Genomic DNA, 16,638 nt, shown 5'->3' with positions numbered 1-16,638 from the left:
CCAATACATCATGTGATACACGTATATATTCATAATTGGTAAATGCATTTATCTATAGACTACAATACCGGGTATATAGTGGATCTGTTTGGCAGCCCATTCAATGGGTCTCTCTTGATCCCATCTAATACACATGTATTTTGGGGGCGGCGGGGGGGTGGACTATACCTTAAGGGCTATACCAATCAATCGTATTTATTTGCCCCTACTTTATAAATGCACTTAAATCACAAAAGTTATTATCTTTAGTTTCAGATAAAATGTATGGCCAGGCACAGATTCGTCTCCCTTTGGTTCAGTTGTCAGTGACTCAAACTAAGCCCTTAAATAAACACTTATCTTAAGACCCTTTAGCCTGTTTGAGGTGGGAGGCGATTGCTGTTTTAAGATGTTTCGTACTTGTGTCGAGAAACCACAAGAATAAATGGGTAGAATTACAGCTCAGAATAGTTCCCTTTAAGGGTTGCTGGTTTGTGTTTCGGAATCGCAGGTTGGCATCAACCCTTCACGAGTAAATGTGTGTGTAGCCTGTTTTGCACTTCTTTTACATGAACGAACAAGCTTGCGTGTGTTTTAAATCCGACAGCAAAACAGGGCCCCGCTGTGCTCTGAAAGAAATACTCTGAACAAGTTTGGAAAATAGCCTTACGTTATTGATTTAATATTTAAAAGAAATACACACGATGTGAAATGATGAATCAATCACACAAAATGAAAGGTAAAGCCTTTTTTTTTGCATGGCAATGAATTCAATACCAGACTGTGCATAGGTTTGACGTTGATTTTATGATGATGTGAAACATGTTTTATGTACATTTGTAAAACAATCAATATACACACTTTATACTTTGGATCCAACTGTAATCCAAAAATATTCAAACATTAGCTACACTGTTAGTCATCCAACACTAGGCGGCGCTACGCACTTTACCTTTGCGTTTCTACCCTCTTGACCAGTGCGGAGATGCGCCGCGGGTCGCCACTTCCTATTGGTTGTGCCCAGGGACGTCGCATCTTCTGATTGGCCGGGAGAAAGGGGTCAATGCCCAGCGCGCCTGCGCCGGAACCCCACAGAGTGCAAAATTCAATCTGTGGAGTCAGCAGTGCTTCTGTCTATTTGTCAGATTCAATCAAAACGAAGGAGTCTCACGTCCACGCGTTTCAGCAAAAATAAGCAGCCACAAACTGTGGGTGCCACACAGCTGCGGCGACCGTCATTTCGATCTAAGGAGGTGCACTGCTGCTTAGCACAAAGGTGTCCCAGTCTCTCGGTTGTCGTCGCGGAGAATGACGAGCAGCTCAAGAAAGAAAGAAGAAGTTCATCTCGCCAATGGGGGAGTAAAACTGTCTCCATGGAGTAAAGCTTTCAAGAGCAACGCCGCATGGGAAGAAAAGGTTTGTTTCACACGGGTTTTAGTTGGAGGGGTGTCGCTAGCCAGACAACTTCGTTCTCCCTGATCTTAGGGTGAGCCAGGTCATGTGATCAGGGTCGCGTTGTAGGAAATCTGGTTTCTCAGTTTCTTGCCTTGTTCAGTTTATTTTACAATGACGTGAGCAGATACTCGTCACAGGAAAAGCGTACAAGTCAACACTGGGTCAGTTATAATTAGACTTAGGATAGCATTACAGTCTGCACTCTTGATGGACGTCAGCTTTCAAGTAGTGTTTTCTATACAGTGCTGTCAAAATGAGGACGTGCAATTGTGCCGCAAACATGCTACCTGAAGGTCATGCATTCCCTGTATTGTTGCAAGAAAACAATAGATCTGCAGCACTAAATTTGCATGATGGGCTGAAGGAGCTTTCATACAGCAACATCTTTTTTTTTTTTTTTATAGAATAATAATGTATAATTTGATACAATGCGACAAGGAACCGATACTTTAGAGCCCCGTGTGTGGATTGAGCCTGAAATCAGATGTTGTATAGTCCTGCAGTCTCTGTGAATTGAACATCCCAAATCTGTTCCCACAGTTACATTCACAGCACATTTAAGCTGTGTCTTAACTATACTCACTGGGCTTCTAAAACATTACAAGATTTCTTAAGATATATATATATTATTCTTTTAATCAGATTATCCCAACACCTTTATCCTGGTATGTGATTATATTTTGTTTTTGTGGAAAAATATCAGTAATTGTTGTAGCAATGGGTCCTCCATATGCTTGATACAGACAGAGGGTGATGTGAAAATAGCATCACGTTGTAGATTTGTATGTTAGTGATACTGGTGTAAGCATGCTGAGTATGATTACCTATTAGTGATGTCTCCAACCTGCCCTGGAGATTATAGCTTAAGGATGAGTCTACTAAGAGTTTGTATGGTTAGCCTGCTGATAAGCCAGCACCATAGGATGTACAGTATTTTTTAACAGAGGTCTCGGTTATAATTCAGGTGTTTTATTTTGGTATTATTTCAGCTAAATGGAAATAATTACCTGTATCACTACCCATGTGAATTAATTTCGATATGTTTATGGATAATGCAACTATTTGAATGTCCTAGTTTTATAAACAGTAATACTACAAATCAATTTTTACACGCACACACCCTGCCCACAGTGGGTCTCGGATCCAGTTCTGGAAGGTTGCATTTAACCTTTTTCAAAATGTTTGTTGTTTTTGGTTTAACACAATGTTTTCATTTTAATCCAAATGGGTAAATCTGTTTATCTGGATAGAATTTTTTTTTTAATAATTACCAGTACCTGACGGTAGGTTTTTGTTTGCAAGCAGGTTCTCCCTTCTAAGAAATGGAAACCCAGCATCAAATACTGGCTCTCTAATTATGATTATTATAGTTGATGTTTTGATTTGATTTATATATTTTACAAAAGTTTAAGACCATCGGGTTAAATTAAAAACTAATGATAAGCAAAATAAGTAAATGGACTGTGAGGCTACCAAGAACAAGGATTCAAACAAGGTTCATTCTAACCAGAAAACAAATGTTCCTGGTAGGGTTTTTTTTTTTTTTTTTTAATACAAGTTTTCTTGCATATACAGCTCTTAATTGATAATTTTTTTCAGTGTTTTCAGAAGATAAGACTGTTATATGGAAAGAGAACTTAAATAACTTGTTTCACATAGAAAATAACATATTTTCCCTCCCTCTGCTTTTACAGGATGAATTTTTAGATGTGATTTACTGGTTCCGGCAGATCATAGCTGTGATTTTAGGGGTCATTTGGGGAATAGCGCCTCTGAAAGGATTTCTTGGAATAGCAATGTAAGTCATGACAGTCGGCCTTTCCTTTCCACTCTTCTGTACCTATATATTTGCTCCCTTTTCCTTATTTATATCAGTCATGCACAACGCAGGTTCATTTAATATAAACACATGAAAGTGGTTCATCAGGTTTCTTACAACACCAAGAAACCTCTGGCTGGGGAAGAAAAAGATTTTAGTAACAGCATGTGTTTCTGGGAAGACACTTCCTCACTGCCCTTTTCTACTGAAGAGTGTGTGTAGCAGCTGCTTGTTTACTTGTCTTCAGTCCCATTTGTGGATAAATAACACTTCCTTTTATTCAATTGGATCAATTGCCTTCATTGTTCTCGTTGATTCCAGATTCTGCGTCATCAATGCCGGGCTCCTGTACGTCTACTTCAGCAGTTTTCAGCAGATCGATGAGGAAGAGTATGGAGGAACATGGGAACTGACTAAAGAGGGCTTCATGACGTCTTTCGCGCTCTTCCTGGTACTTACACCTGCTGCACACAGACAGATAGACTAAAAATAGGACTCGGATGTGGCAGTTGTGGAACGTAATTTGATCCAAATGTAATTTTCTCTCTTTTTAAAACAAAATTAACGACCCAACAAACCAAACTCATTGTACAGGCTTTAAGCTGCTTGTATAATATTTCCATTTGTTTTGATGAGATAGGAGTGGGTCACAAATGTCAATCTAAGGCTAGTCATGGCAGTGTCTGTGTAGGACTATCTGCATCAATACACAACCTCTCTCTGCTTTATTACTCAGACCCTTGTTATATTGTGGCTGCGTTGAATGCTTAAATCCCGTCTGCACTGATCAACACTATCTGCTTGGGCTGTTTTGTTGATGCTGTTGTGCTCTACATGATTTTGACGTCTATGAATATTTATGCAATTATATTCCTACAGAAATATTTTTTAAAGAAAAGACCCGTATCAGACACAATTAGACAGATTTAGACACAGATGTGTAAGGTTAATAGCTTAAGACCTAAGGGACAAGTTCTTTATATATAAACCACATCTTCTCACGCAACCTTCAAAAATGTGACCTGGAAATATATATGAGGTGTATTTAGCTAATTGACTTTTTCTCTCTCACACACTTTAGGTTGTTTGGATAATTTTCTACACGGCTATTCACTATGACTGAAGAAATGTAAATCTCTCTTGTGGGGGGACAACAAAAGAAGATTGGACATTTTAGTTGATTGATAAGAACTTTGGAGTCCAAGGGTTTTTTTTTGTTTTGTTTTTTACCGACATCACACGTGATCATTCAGGAAGGAGTGCATCATGGATATTTGACAATGAATGACCTTCGCAATCTAAGATTGTTCATCCAATTTCTACGCTACAACTTTACATCCTGAACACTTTACAAAAGCCATGGATTTTTTTTTTTTTTTTTATACATAGGCTAAACAACTATCATTGTAATAAACAAGAAAATGTAGTCATTTTATTATTTAATACTTTTTGTTTCAAGTAGCTTCTTGATCAAATCTTCTTACCTTATGTCCAGAGATTTTAATTTAAACAAGTGTGTAAAAATATCTGTACAATTCTCATTTTAACAAAACGAAATGTATTAAACTGATTTATTTGTATACTTGTTATTTTGGTCTTAATGTTATTGTTTGAAGAAACAGTGCTTTATAAGTCTGATGAAAGGTGATTAGATCTTCGATTATCACTTGAAATTAGGATGGAAATAGAGATTTACTTAGGATTTGTGTAGTTTTAATAAATACAAGTCGCAGAACATTTTCTGGGTGGTAGTTTAAAGTGTGGGGCATTCTCATTGATCAACCATTAGTTAACCTGGAAAATGTATTTTGTACTATAAATGTGCATTAGAGATTGAGCTTAAATACCCTGGTATCGAAGAAAACATCGGATGGACATTGAATGGAGTGAAAAATAATTTTCCATGATAGAATAACATTAAATAAAAAAGAAACAACACTAAATTCTTTAACAGCTCAATCAAAGTACATTGTTAGATTTGTAACCCAAGAGGCATGTAAAATAATAGGTTGAAAGGGTAGGCCTATATCCGAGGCAAGAGAAGGTCACTTCTGCAGGGAGCTCTGACAATGGGAGATGTTCCTCTAAGTAAAAAAAAAAAAAGAAAGGGAAACTGCTAGTAGGAAATTCCTGAAATGTTTGTACCTCAATGCCAGGAGTATAAGGAACAAGATGTTGGACTTAGAAGCCACAGTGCTGGCATGTGACTATGATGTAGGAGTGATGGAAACATGGCTTACAGAAAACGATGGGGATGAATACAAGTTAGAAAGATACACACAGGTTAGGAGAGACGGGCAAAATCAAAGAGGAGGTGGGGTAGCACTACATGTGAAAAATGACATTGAGGCAGAAGAACTCAAATTAGATCACAGTAACAGAACAGAATCTTTGTGGGTGAAACTTTTGGACGAGATGTGGAGGATTAGTGGTAGGAGTGTGTTACAGGCCACCCAACTCAGATATTCAGAAAGATGCTGCATTGTACAGTGTAATCAGGACTGCATGTAGCAAGGATGTGGCTGTTATAATGGGGGATTTCAATTTCCCAAACTTAGACTGGGAAAGCCCGGTTGGGACTACAGAAGCAGAAACAGAAATGGTTGAGATGGTAAATGACTGCTTTCTAACTCAATTTGTCAGGGAACCAACCAGGGAGAGCGCATGCATTGACTTGATCTTTTCAAATTACCAAGATAGAGTCAGAGGGACAGTAGTTAGAGAACCAATGGCAAGTTGTGATCACAACATGGGGAGCTTTGAGGCCTTCTTTCAAAAAACAAGGCCCAAGTCTAAAACAATGGTCTACAATTTCAGAAAAGCAAACCTTGAAGGTATTAGGTGGCACTTAGAATAGGTAGACTGGAGCCCATTGGATACAGAGTCAGTTGAAAATGAATGGTTATATTTTAAGAATATACTACTTGAGGCTCAGGAGAAATTTGTACCAAAACTTAGCAAACTGAGGACCAAAAAACACTGGCCAAAATGGTTTAATAGAGGTATGCAAAAAAATATAAAGAGGAAGAAAATGTTGTATAGTGCACACAAAAGGGATGGAGACTAAACAAAATACATAGAATATGTTGAGCTGCAAAGAGATCTTAAGAAAGGGATCAGGAAAGCAAAGAGGGACATAGAAAGAGACATAGCTCTTGGAGCTAAAACTAATGCAAAGAGCTTTTTACAATACTACAACAGTAAGAGGACAATAAGGGAGGAAGTGAAACAGATAAAGGGCAAAAATGGAAGTATCTTGGAAAACTAACAAGAAGTAGCAAATGTTCTAAATGAGAATTTCACAGAGGTTTTTACAAATGAAAAGACAGATAACATGCCACAGGTTAACAACCAGTCCAGTCAAACCCTAAGGGAGATCAGGATAAATGAGGAGGAGGTACTAAAGGGACTAGCAGAATTAAAAACAAACAAATCACCTGGGCCAGATGGGATCTTTCCAACAGTACTTAAAGAAATGAGGGAAATGATTTATAGGCCGCTAAGTCAAATATTCCAAATGACACTTAGAACAGGGGATGTGCCCACTGACTGGAAGACAGCAAATGTCATACCAGTCCACAAGAAAGGGGACAAAACTGAGCCAGGAAATTACAGACCAATCAGTCTCACCTGCATCACCTGTAAAATGTTGGAAAAAATGATTAGACAGAAAATAGAGGAGCATCTTAATGAAAACCATATTCTTGGAGATAGTCAACATGGGTTTAGACGAGGCAGATCATGTCTTACTAATTTATTAGAATTTTTTGAACACGCAACTGCAGCTGTAGATCACATGAAAGCATATGATATGATATACAGTGAGGGAAAAAAGTATTTGATCCCCTGCTGATGTTGTACGTTTGCCCACTGACAAAGAAATGATCAGTCTATAATTTGAATGGTAGGTGTATTTTAACAGTGAGAGACAGAAGAACAACAAAAAAATCCAGAAAAACGCATTTCAAAAAAGTTATACATTGATTTGCATGTTAATGAGGGAAATAAGTATTTGATCCCCTATCAATCAGCAAGATTTCTGGCTTCCAGGTGTCTTTTATACAGGTAACGAGCTGAGATTAAAGGGAGTGCTCCTAATCTCAGCTCGTTACCTGTATACAAGACACCTGTCCACAGAAGCAATCAATCAATCAGATTCCAAACTCTCCACCATGGCCAAGACCAAAGAGCTGTCCAAGGATGTCAGAGACAAGATTGTAGTCCTACACAAGGCTGGAATGGGCTACAAGACCATCGCCAAGCAGCTTGGTGAGAAGGTGAAAACAGTTGGTGCGATTATTCGCAAATGGAAGAAACGCAAAATAATTGTCAGTCTCCCTCGGTCTGGAGCTCCATGCAAGATCTCACCTCGTGGAGTTTCAATGATCATGAGAACGGTGAGGAATCATCCCAGAACTACACGGGAGGATCTTGTTAATGATCTCAAGGCAGCTGGGACCATAGTCACCAAGAAAACAATTGGTAACACACTACGCCGTGAAGGACTGAAATCCTGCAGCGCCCGCAAGGTCCCCCTGCTCAAGAAAGCACATGTACAGGCCCGTCTGAAGTTTGCCAGTGAACATCTGAATGATTCAGAGGAGAACTGGGTGAAAGTGTTGTGGTCAGATGAGACCAAAATCGAGCTCTTTGGCATCAACTCAACTCGCCGTGTTTGGAGGAGGAGAAGTGACCCAATGGATGGGTATTCCAGCATGACAATGACCCAAAACACACAGTCAAGGTAACAAAGGAGTGGCTCAAGAAGAAGCACATTAAGGTCCTGGAGTGGCCTAGCCAGTCTCCAGACCTTAATCCCATAGAAAACCTGTGGAGGGAGCTGAAGGTTCGAGTTGCCAAACGTCAGCCTCGAAACCTTAATGACTTGGAGAGGATCTGCAAAGAGGAGTGGGACAAAATCCCTCCTGAGATGTGTGCAAACCTGGTGGCCAACTACAAGAAACGTCTGACCTCTGTGATTGCCAACAAGGGTTTTGCCACCAAGTACTAAGTCGAAGGGGTCAAATACTTATTTCCCTCATTAACATGCAAATCAATTTATAACTTTTTTGAAATGCGTTTTTCTGGATGTTGTTGTTGTTATTCTGTCTCTCACTGTTAAAATACACCTACCATTAAAATGATAGACTGATCATTTCTTTGTCAGTGGGCAAACGTACAAAATCAGCAGGGGATCAAATACTTTTTTTCCCTCACTGTACTTAGATTTTCAAAAAGCTTTTGATAAGGTTCCACACCAAAGACGATTTCACAATGTTAGATATTTAATCTTTACAATGGGTTCCTAGACCACTGACCATTGTTACAGTAACCGTGATGTTTTCAGATCACAATTTAGGCTTAAACTAATATTAATACCAGTCTAACAACAGGTAAATGTTGAACAAAGAGATTCAACTGCCAGAAACAGACAGATTCAACCAAGTACACACAGCTCCCTAGCGTGTACTTTATTCATTCTGCCAAAATGATGACTTAATGCAGAACAACAAAATCACAAACTATTACTAGACCGAATATAAGATACATTTTTGTTTTGTTAAGAAAATACAACTATTTATTAGCAGACCCCCTTATCCAGGGCGACGTACAGTTTACACCAGTAGCATGCTAATCATTACAAACGTGCAGTAATACAATCAATACACAATAGTTTCAAAAGTGCAAAAATGCAGTTGTACAATGAATACACAAACAATACAGTAAACATGCGTCCTACTACAATGAGGAAACGAGAGGAGGTTTATGTGGAAAAGGGTGAATCGAAAAAGGGTCAAATATTCAAGGGAGTTGTGATCAAGAGAAGACCATGGCTGTCAGAGAAGCTGAAGCATGAAATAATTGTTAAAACAATGGTAGAAGAAGAAGAAGAAGAAGAAGAAGAAGAAGAAGAAGAAGAAGAAGAAGAAGAAGAAGAAGAAGAAGAAGAAGAAGAAGAAGAAGAAGAAGAAGAAGAAGAAGAAGAAGAAGAAGAAGAAGAAGAAGAAGAAGAAGAAGAAGAAGAAGAAGAAGAAGAAGAAGAAGAAGAAGAAGAAGAAGAAGACTGCTTTTGAACAATCAGAGGAAATGCTTTCGCTTGTTGTGACGTCACCACGTCATAAATGCTCCTGTGCAAAGTAACGCGTTCGTATATATTGTTCCAGAAGGGTGTATTGTGGAAACAGTTATAAGTTTAACGCTTTATATAAATAATACCTTTTGCAGACAAAACTGTCCGCCGACGGCCGTTGCGCTGTGTCTACAGTGGGCTGCCCTGTGAGAGGAGGAAAGCCGGCTTGTTTGCCTACAAATTCAAACTGCGAGCCAATGAGCTGCAGCCTGCGGCCGGCCGAGCTGACGGGACCGGAGTCCCAGCTTCCCTCAGCCAATGCCGGCGGGAGAGGGACGGGTTTGTTTGAGTTTAAAATGCCATATACACACACACACACACACAAAAGAGAGTCCAGCTCGGCGTCGGGAGAGCAGTTAGTGCACGCCTGTCGGCATTACTGTAGTGGCGGCACAGGGTGAGCATGGCATTGTCGCAGTGCCTGGATGACTTCCCCTTCCCTGCCCTGTCCCCGGGTAGGCACCATCTCAAAGGCAGGGAGCTGTACAAGGAGACGCACCGGCTGGCGCTGGAGGAGCTGATCGTCGGGGGGAGGGAGTCTTACATCGGCTTCTTAAAGACCGAGAGGATCCCCGGCTTCCTTTCCGAGGAAGAAATTGGACTGATTACGGACTCGGTCGTGGTCCCGAAGAGCGTGTCGCTGAGCGGGGATGAAGCCGGCGTAGACCAGTCCGTGAGCAGCTCCATGGACTGCTCCTCCGTCACCTACTTCCCCGAGGTCTCGGACGTGGAGCCGCCGCTGCTGGAGATCGGTTGGCCGGCCTTCACCACCGGCTCCTATCGGGGAGTCACTCGGGCTGTGGCTCACTTCCAGCCCAGCTACGGGGACTGCATTTACAGCTGCAAGGAGGCGGCGAGGCGAATGATCAAGAGCGCAAAAGAGGTAGCAGTGTCGCGCAGGTGTCCGAGGGAGAGATTGTATTGTATTGTATTGTATTGGATTGTACTGAGACATTGTTGGTGACTCGAAGCGCAGTCGCTATGACAGTCGCTAATGTAACAAAAGAGGGATACATGTTTGTAAATCCTTCTTTGAAATCGGCCAGTCAAGAAAATATGGCTTCAGTAATGTATATAGATTTTTTTTTTAAATCAGAAAATCGTTATCCCAACTCTTCTACATAGGATGGTGTATCAATGCATATACATCGTTTTGTGGCCTTATAACCTGGGGGCGGGCTATAGACCTGCGCGCACACCTGTCTCATTGATGTGCCGATTCCTGTAAATATTCAGCATCTGGCAAATGTGCGCCCAACTTCACAAGAAAAGTTGTTAATACTGATGGTGCTTCATGGGGAATGAATATTCTTTGTGTTTAAAATTTCTGAGCTTTATATGTTTATGACTATAGAATGGAGATGCAACTATACCCATTGAAACTTAATTCATTCCTTGCAGAATCTAACCCCCCTCCCCCCACTCGATCACAATCATACATTTTAAAGTATGGGGTCAAAAGCATGCATTGCACTTACTCAACCTTTGGAAAGGGTTTCTATCATTGCACACCTGTGGAATGGCATCACCCTGCTCTGTGCGAATGCCCCAGGGCTTGTGCTCTTCATACAGACAAAGAAAGCTCCTTTGCCAATCTTGAGTGTCGGCAGATGTCATTGTTATTCATGACCTCTGTTTAATTGGATGTGTATTTGATTGCCTCTTCTCTGGAATTTAAGCTATGTGGTTTGATATTAAAATGTGAACACTGTGGACTGGAATTCCTTCTCAAGCAATCATAATCGCATACAAATGTTCCAACATGCTGTGCATTTTTTTTTTTTTTGCCTTTTCAAAAATGTGGATGCTAAGCCCACACATACTGGAGACAGGACAGAACTTGTAGGGTCCTTAAAAAAGAAAAAATCTACAGTTACTTTGGCAGACGGCTGCCTTTCTGCTACAAAGAATAGGGGATTTGAAAGGAAAACTAATATAACACGAATCACATTCAGACCATTGCAACAACATTTTTTTTTTTTAAATTCAGTCTAAAAGCAGATGCATTTTGTCTTGCAGTTGATTGCCCTGGTAACAGACTCCCTAACTGACCTAGACATATTTCAAGATCTTCATGAGGCCTGCACCAAACGCAAGCTCCCCGTCTACATCCTGCTGGACCAGTCCTCTGTGCCTGCTTTCCTCCAGATGTGTAAGACCCTGGATATCCAGCTGGAGGATCTGCAAGTATGTGCTCTTATCTAAACTTTCTGTCTCTGGGTCTTTTTTTTTTCCTTTGTAAAGTATCCCTGGGTGAGAGAGTGTTTATTAATCTAGCTGCATTCCCAGGTTTTGTTTTCCGAGGAAGAGAGAATAATTGTACAAATGTTACAAATGTCGTAAAACATTCACCTAGTACAAGATGTAGCAATGTAGAATGAATCCAGCAAAGGACCGTATCCTATCGTGTGTAGTGGTCAGTGTCTAATCGTACCGGGATATGAGTTTATGAGTTTATAAGTTATCGCTTTTGAACGGATTGGTTGCTGCTTTTGTATGAGAACCTGAAGGAAAAAAAGATCTGTGCGATTTAAAATGTATTTGCCTTTCCTTTCCCATTACAGCAAATGAGGGTGCGGACCCTCACAGGAGCCACATACTTTACACGATCTGGTGCAAAGATTGTTGGAAAAGTTCATGAGAGATTCATGTTGATTGATGGAAACAGGGTAGCCACAGGCTCTTACAGGTAGAAACACACTTTTTCCTTGCCAAATTTAATAGTGTATTATTATTTTATGGTTTGTTCAATTTATGTTTAATGTGTATGCATTGTAAAATGTTTGTCATGGGATATAAATGATGTACATTACCGGTCAAAAGTTTTAGAACATCCCCATTGCGTCAGGTTTTTATTGAAATGTAAGCAGTTCAAGTCCAGTGAATAACCTGAAATGGTACAAAGGTAAGCGGTAAACTGTCAGAGGTTCAAAAAAACAATATTATTTGTCAGTATTACATGCAGCTCCTGTGCATAGAAGTTACACTGTATTCCTACAATGCACACATTGTTTGAAAGCTTATTCTCTTGGCAACCGCGTTTTATTCTCCAACACATCCGATTTACAGTTTCCGTATCACCTGCCCTCGTTCAGTAATGGGGGGAGAAAAAGAATCGGAGAATACTTCACATCGTTGAAAAACAACACAACAGTGAAGAGTACACATGGATTAAAGAGAAGCACATGGATTTGGTGCCCTTTTAAGGATACCAGAGGGGTTTGTCAGATTAAGGGGTTACATTTTGTTCAATAAATCATGGGATTGTTTTGTTTTTTATCTCCAATTGTTTATTTGTTCTATGCTTTAATTTCAGAGTACATTGAGACATTAAACTGTGTAAATTAAAAAAAAAAACTGGAACAAATTAGATGTTGTAAAACTTTTGACCGGTAGTGTATCTGGTTTTGTTAGTTTTCCTTGAGGTACAAATATTGATAAAGGACACTTCTTCATAAGCTTTTTTGTAATTCCCCTAAGGTTTAACTGGACAGATGGCAAGCTGAACAGCAGCAACCTGATCGAGCTGTCAGGCCAAATCTCGGAGACCTTTGACGAAGAGTTCAGAATCCTGTACGCTGAATCCAAACCACTCAATCCCAAGGCACTCTATAGTCAAAGGAACAGTGGGATCTATGACCATCTCTTCCTCAAGGTGGCCCCAGGCCCAGAGCCACCCAAACCACATCTCGTGGAGCCTAGCATATTATCCAGCACACCCAAAAGAGCACAAACTATATCTGTGCTTCCTGGAGTTGATGACGGGGAGCTGCTTCCCAAAGACAGCCGGATGTCAGAAGCCTCCACCATTGGAGAGGACTGGTTGGAGAAAGACCACGTGGAGGAGGTCCTCACTGCTCATGAGGCCCCAACGGGTCAGGACACTGCCTTGCCTGTTTTAACAAAGGAGACAGGGAGTGAGGAGTCTTGTGTGCCCTTGACCTGCCATACTTCCACACAGACCAACATTCAGGTGGTAGAAAGTAGCATGCAGACTGATGTGGCTGTTCAGGAGACTGAAACCACCTTTACTACTTCTGCAACCCAAACAGCCAGCCAGGACTTGGTCTCATCCATGTTAGATTCCCAGATCTCCACTCTTCCCAAGGAACAATCCAGGGCCTTTAAACGGGCTCCAGCAAATCACTCTCCTTCATCCCCTGATGGCTCCCTGAGGGACTGCTTCAACAAGCTGACCAAGGAGCGCCAGTATCACTACTCCACCATCCGCTCCAAACTAGACCATATGGTGGCACTCTTGTCCCATCGGCGGGAGCTGGTGGACCTCACCAACCTGGCCTTCAACCCTGGCCATTATAAACTCAGGAAGGCCCATGAGCAGAGAGAGCAAAATCAGCTGATGCGGAGGGAGGCTCCTCGGCTGGTCCCTTTGATAAGGTCCAGATGCCTTAAGTGAAGGAGTCCTTCTCACAGAAAGATGGACAAAAACTGTGCCTGCATTCTCACCAGAACATTGCAAAAAAGCATCTGCTGATTTATATATGATTTATAACTTCATAAATGGTCACTTAACACTTCTTGATAGAAATATAGAAAGGAGTCTTTTACTACTTAAAGGGAAACTTTGGTATTTTGCATTTTAGCCTGATTTCACTCACCCAGAGTCATAGGAATGCATGGAAACCTTTTTTTGTTTTTCTGTGTCTCCAGTTTGAACGAATTAGAATTTTGCATTTAGTTAGTATAACAGAACTGCTGGATGCAAATGGTCGCAAATCACTGACTCTCAAAAGCCAACTAATAGATCTTATAACTACTGCAAAGTTGGCCGTTTGTCATTTGTTGTGTAACAATACTATAAATAGTTCAATAAATTCATTAATTTACTGATAATTGTAAGAAATTAGTTTTCACATAATTGCTTATTGACAGACTACTTTTGGTTCTGCCTGTGCTCTCTGTGATTTCATTCACGCACAGCAATCTATTAGCTGACTTTTGAGAGTCAGCTTTTTGCGATCATTTGCGTCTAAGCTAACGAAATGCAAAATTTGAATTCCTTCAAACTGTATACACAGACCTTAAAAATGGTTTCCATGCATTCGTATGCTCTGGGTGAGTAGGAAATCAGGCTAAAGTGCCAAAATACCAAAGTATCCCTTCAAATTTCACAGTTGCTTTTAAATTGCGGAAAGATAATTTGTAAGTTAATAGTTCAACCTGTGCTGAATTGAGTGTTGTCCATAATGTAGCTGAATATATACTTTTTAACATTAAAGGATACTTAATGTTTTAGACTTTCATAACACTTGATTCAATAATAAGGAATTTCTCTGAAAGTGCAATGGAATGAAAGAGATAAATGAATGTTGTACATCTATTTCCCAACCTCCCAACAATATTGGGAAGCTATAGTTTACTGTCAATGGAAATTAGCAACTACCTTGTGGTTTACATCTGTACATTAACACTTTGCTGATATAGAACCGAGCACTGTCAGGAGGTTACCGTGAATTAATGAAATGTTCCAGTTTTGGACAATTGTTTTACTACGTTCTTCACTACTGCCAGCTTGGATTGTATATTGATATAAATCAGAATCTATTAACACAATGTAATCATTAAAAGTCTCAAATATTAAATTATGCTGCTAACAACTTAGGCAACCAAGTCAGGGTTTCCCTGGACTAGTGGATCATCGAGTGGAGGTGCGGGGATAGGGTAGTCGTAGCGAATGAGAAAATGGGGGGTTGGGTGGGGGAGTGATGAACGAGAGTAGGGGGCAGAGCTTGTGTGCTTGGGTTGTTATTTTTTTTTGGCTGCCCCCCAGTATAATGGTAGGGGAAACACTGGAAGTTAAGAAAAATATATTGGTTTTAATTAGATTTCTGTGAATCGTGATACTACAATCAACACCCAGCTATCGTAAGACATTAATATTTTTCCAATGGCTGATATAAATACTTAGCTCTCATCATGTTCATAAGTTTACTACACCTGCAAAAATTATAGAAGCTCCAAATAATCCTGTGTAGTTGTCATATTGGCGGTTTTATAAGCATTTCATTTCACAGTGGACGATATCTACTCTTGACTTAACTACAACTAGAATGTTGGCTTTTTAGGGGAAAATGCTGTGAGCCTTACCACCAGTTCATCTCTTTCAATGAATGTCTCCAAATGATCCATCCTGCACACCACAGAAATAAAGGCTGCCCGACAGAGAGGGTTTAAGCAGTGCTTAAATTGTTCTAAGAATTGTCACCAGGGAACCGATTTTCTATGTAGATATTAACCTCATGTTTTGTCGCCAGGTCATTTAATTTTGTTTTTTTATTTTTGTTTGGTTAATTATAAACTTTATTTGCAAAAGCTCAGATTACAGGTTTACATGACACTTGAGTGAATTCACTGCTTCCTTGTTATGATAAAGGAAAAAAGGTTGATCCGTCTTTCTGGTTTCATTTTAAATTCTCCTCAGTTGTGTTTTTTTGGGGGTGTTAAATTGAAATAAATCTTATGCACCATGGGTTGTCAGATTGGTGCAGTAAACTTGTTTGTCTTTTGTTTCTTTGGGTGTGGTGTCTTCATATTTTTTCATGGAATAAAATAATCATTTATCTGTGAGTTGACATTTGTCTGATTTATACAAACATTTCGGCAGCATGAATCCCAACTCAAGAAAATTATTTAGAAGTTTGTTTGTCATTGTCTTAGTCTAGAAAAGGTGATACAAAAATGATGCTTGGACATACAGTGCAAGGTGCAGAACTGAATACAAATAATACAGCGCACTAGTAAGACCTAATTTATAATCGATGTTCAGTTTGGGACATCATGTTATGAAACTGATATTGTTACCTTAGAAGGAGTTCAGAGAAGAGTGAGGACATTAATACCTAAATTCCTGGTAAAGGTTAAAGGAATAAAATATCTTGAGTCTTTAATAGAAGAGAAAACTGCTGGATGAAGTTCCAGATGGACCTCTCATTACCAATCTGTATATTCAGGGACATGCATATAGTGTGCAAATGTAATGCAACTTAAAATGTTATTGAGTGTTGCACACACACAAATGTATTCATAACTGCAAAAACATAGCTATGTCTAAAAAGTGTGGCTATGTTTGTCTTCAATAACAGCTTGGAACCTTTTTTCACACAGTGTCTTGGTATTTACAATCCGAGGTGTATTTGTTTCCATTCAATTTTAAGTTTGAAACATTATCAGGTCTCTCTTTCCCATCCATCCCTCCATTTTAAATAATGGATTCAGAGTACAGGATCCTGGTGAG

At 39.9% G+C, this 16,638-nt stretch overlaps 2 protein-coding genes across 3 annotated transcripts; both read left to right on the top strand.

Annotated features, from left to right (window-relative positions):
• Positions 1-1,173: 1,173 nt before the first annotated feature.
• Positions 1,174-4,833, top strand: rab5if (RAB5 interacting factor). Of its 2 annotated transcripts, none has more exons than XM_066702419.1 (4): positions 1,174-1,395; positions 3,129-3,232; positions 3,575-3,704; positions 4,335-4,833. In XM_066702419.1, the coding sequence occupies exons 1-4, from the start codon at positions 1,288-1,290 to the stop codon at positions 4,374-4,376; spliced, it is 384 nt and encodes a 127-aa protein (XP_066558516.1). In that variant the 5' UTR covers positions 1,174-1,287; the 3' UTR covers positions 4,377-4,833. The 2 variants fall into 2 exon arrangements, with proteins under 2 accessions (XP_066558516.1, XP_066558517.1); XM_066702420.1 differs by having other exon boundaries at positions 3,575-3,787.
• A 4,850-nt stretch (positions 4,834-9,683) lies between these two features.
• fam83d (family with sequence similarity 83 member D) lies at positions 9,684-15,971 on the top strand. The gene is made up of 4 exons (XM_066702415.1): positions 9,684-10,266; positions 11,403-11,570; positions 11,948-12,072; positions 12,864-15,971. Exons 1-4 carry the CDS (start codon positions 9,787-9,789, stop codon positions 13,798-13,800), a joined length of 1,710 nt encoding a protein of 569 aa, XP_066558512.1. The 5' UTR covers positions 9,684-9,786; the 3' UTR covers positions 13,801-15,971.
• The last annotated feature ends 667 nt before the right edge of the window (positions 15,972-16,638 follow it).

The sequence above is a fragment of the Amia ocellicauda genome, chromosome 4, assembly GCF_036373705.1.
Source record: "Amia ocellicauda isolate fAmiCal2 chromosome 4, fAmiCal2.hap1, whole genome shotgun sequence".
Classification (NCBI taxonomy): Eukaryota; Metazoa; Chordata; class Actinopteri; order Amiiformes; family Amiidae; genus Amia; species Amia ocellicauda.
Note: the sequence above shows the minus strand (reverse complement) of the source record. Positions and strands in the feature narration are given on the sequence as shown.

Coding starts and splice junctions, on each gene's coding strand:
- fam83d (XM_066702415.1), top strand. CDS start 9,787: ATGGCATTGTCGCAGTGCCTGGATGACTTCCCCTTCCCTGCCCTGTCC. Junction 10,267..11,402: donor TGATCAAGAGCGCAAAAGAG/GTAGCAGTGTCG, acceptor TTTGTCTTGCAG/TTGATTGCCCTGGTAACAGA. Junction 11,571..11,947: donor TCCAGCTGGAGGATCTGCAA/GTATGTGCTCTT, acceptor TTCCCATTACAG/CAAATGAGGGTGCGGACCCT.
- rab5if (XM_066702419.1), top strand. CDS start 1,288: ATGACGAGCAGCTCAAGAAAGAAAGAAGAAGTTCATCTCGCCAATGGG. Junction 3,233..3,574: donor GGATTTCTTGGAATAGCAAT/GTAAGTCATGAC, acceptor CGTTGATTCCAG/ATTCTGCGTCATCAATGCCG. Junction 3,705..4,334: donor CGTCTTTCGCGCTCTTCCTG/GTACTTACACCT, acceptor CACACACTTTAG/GTTGTTTGGATAATTTTCTA.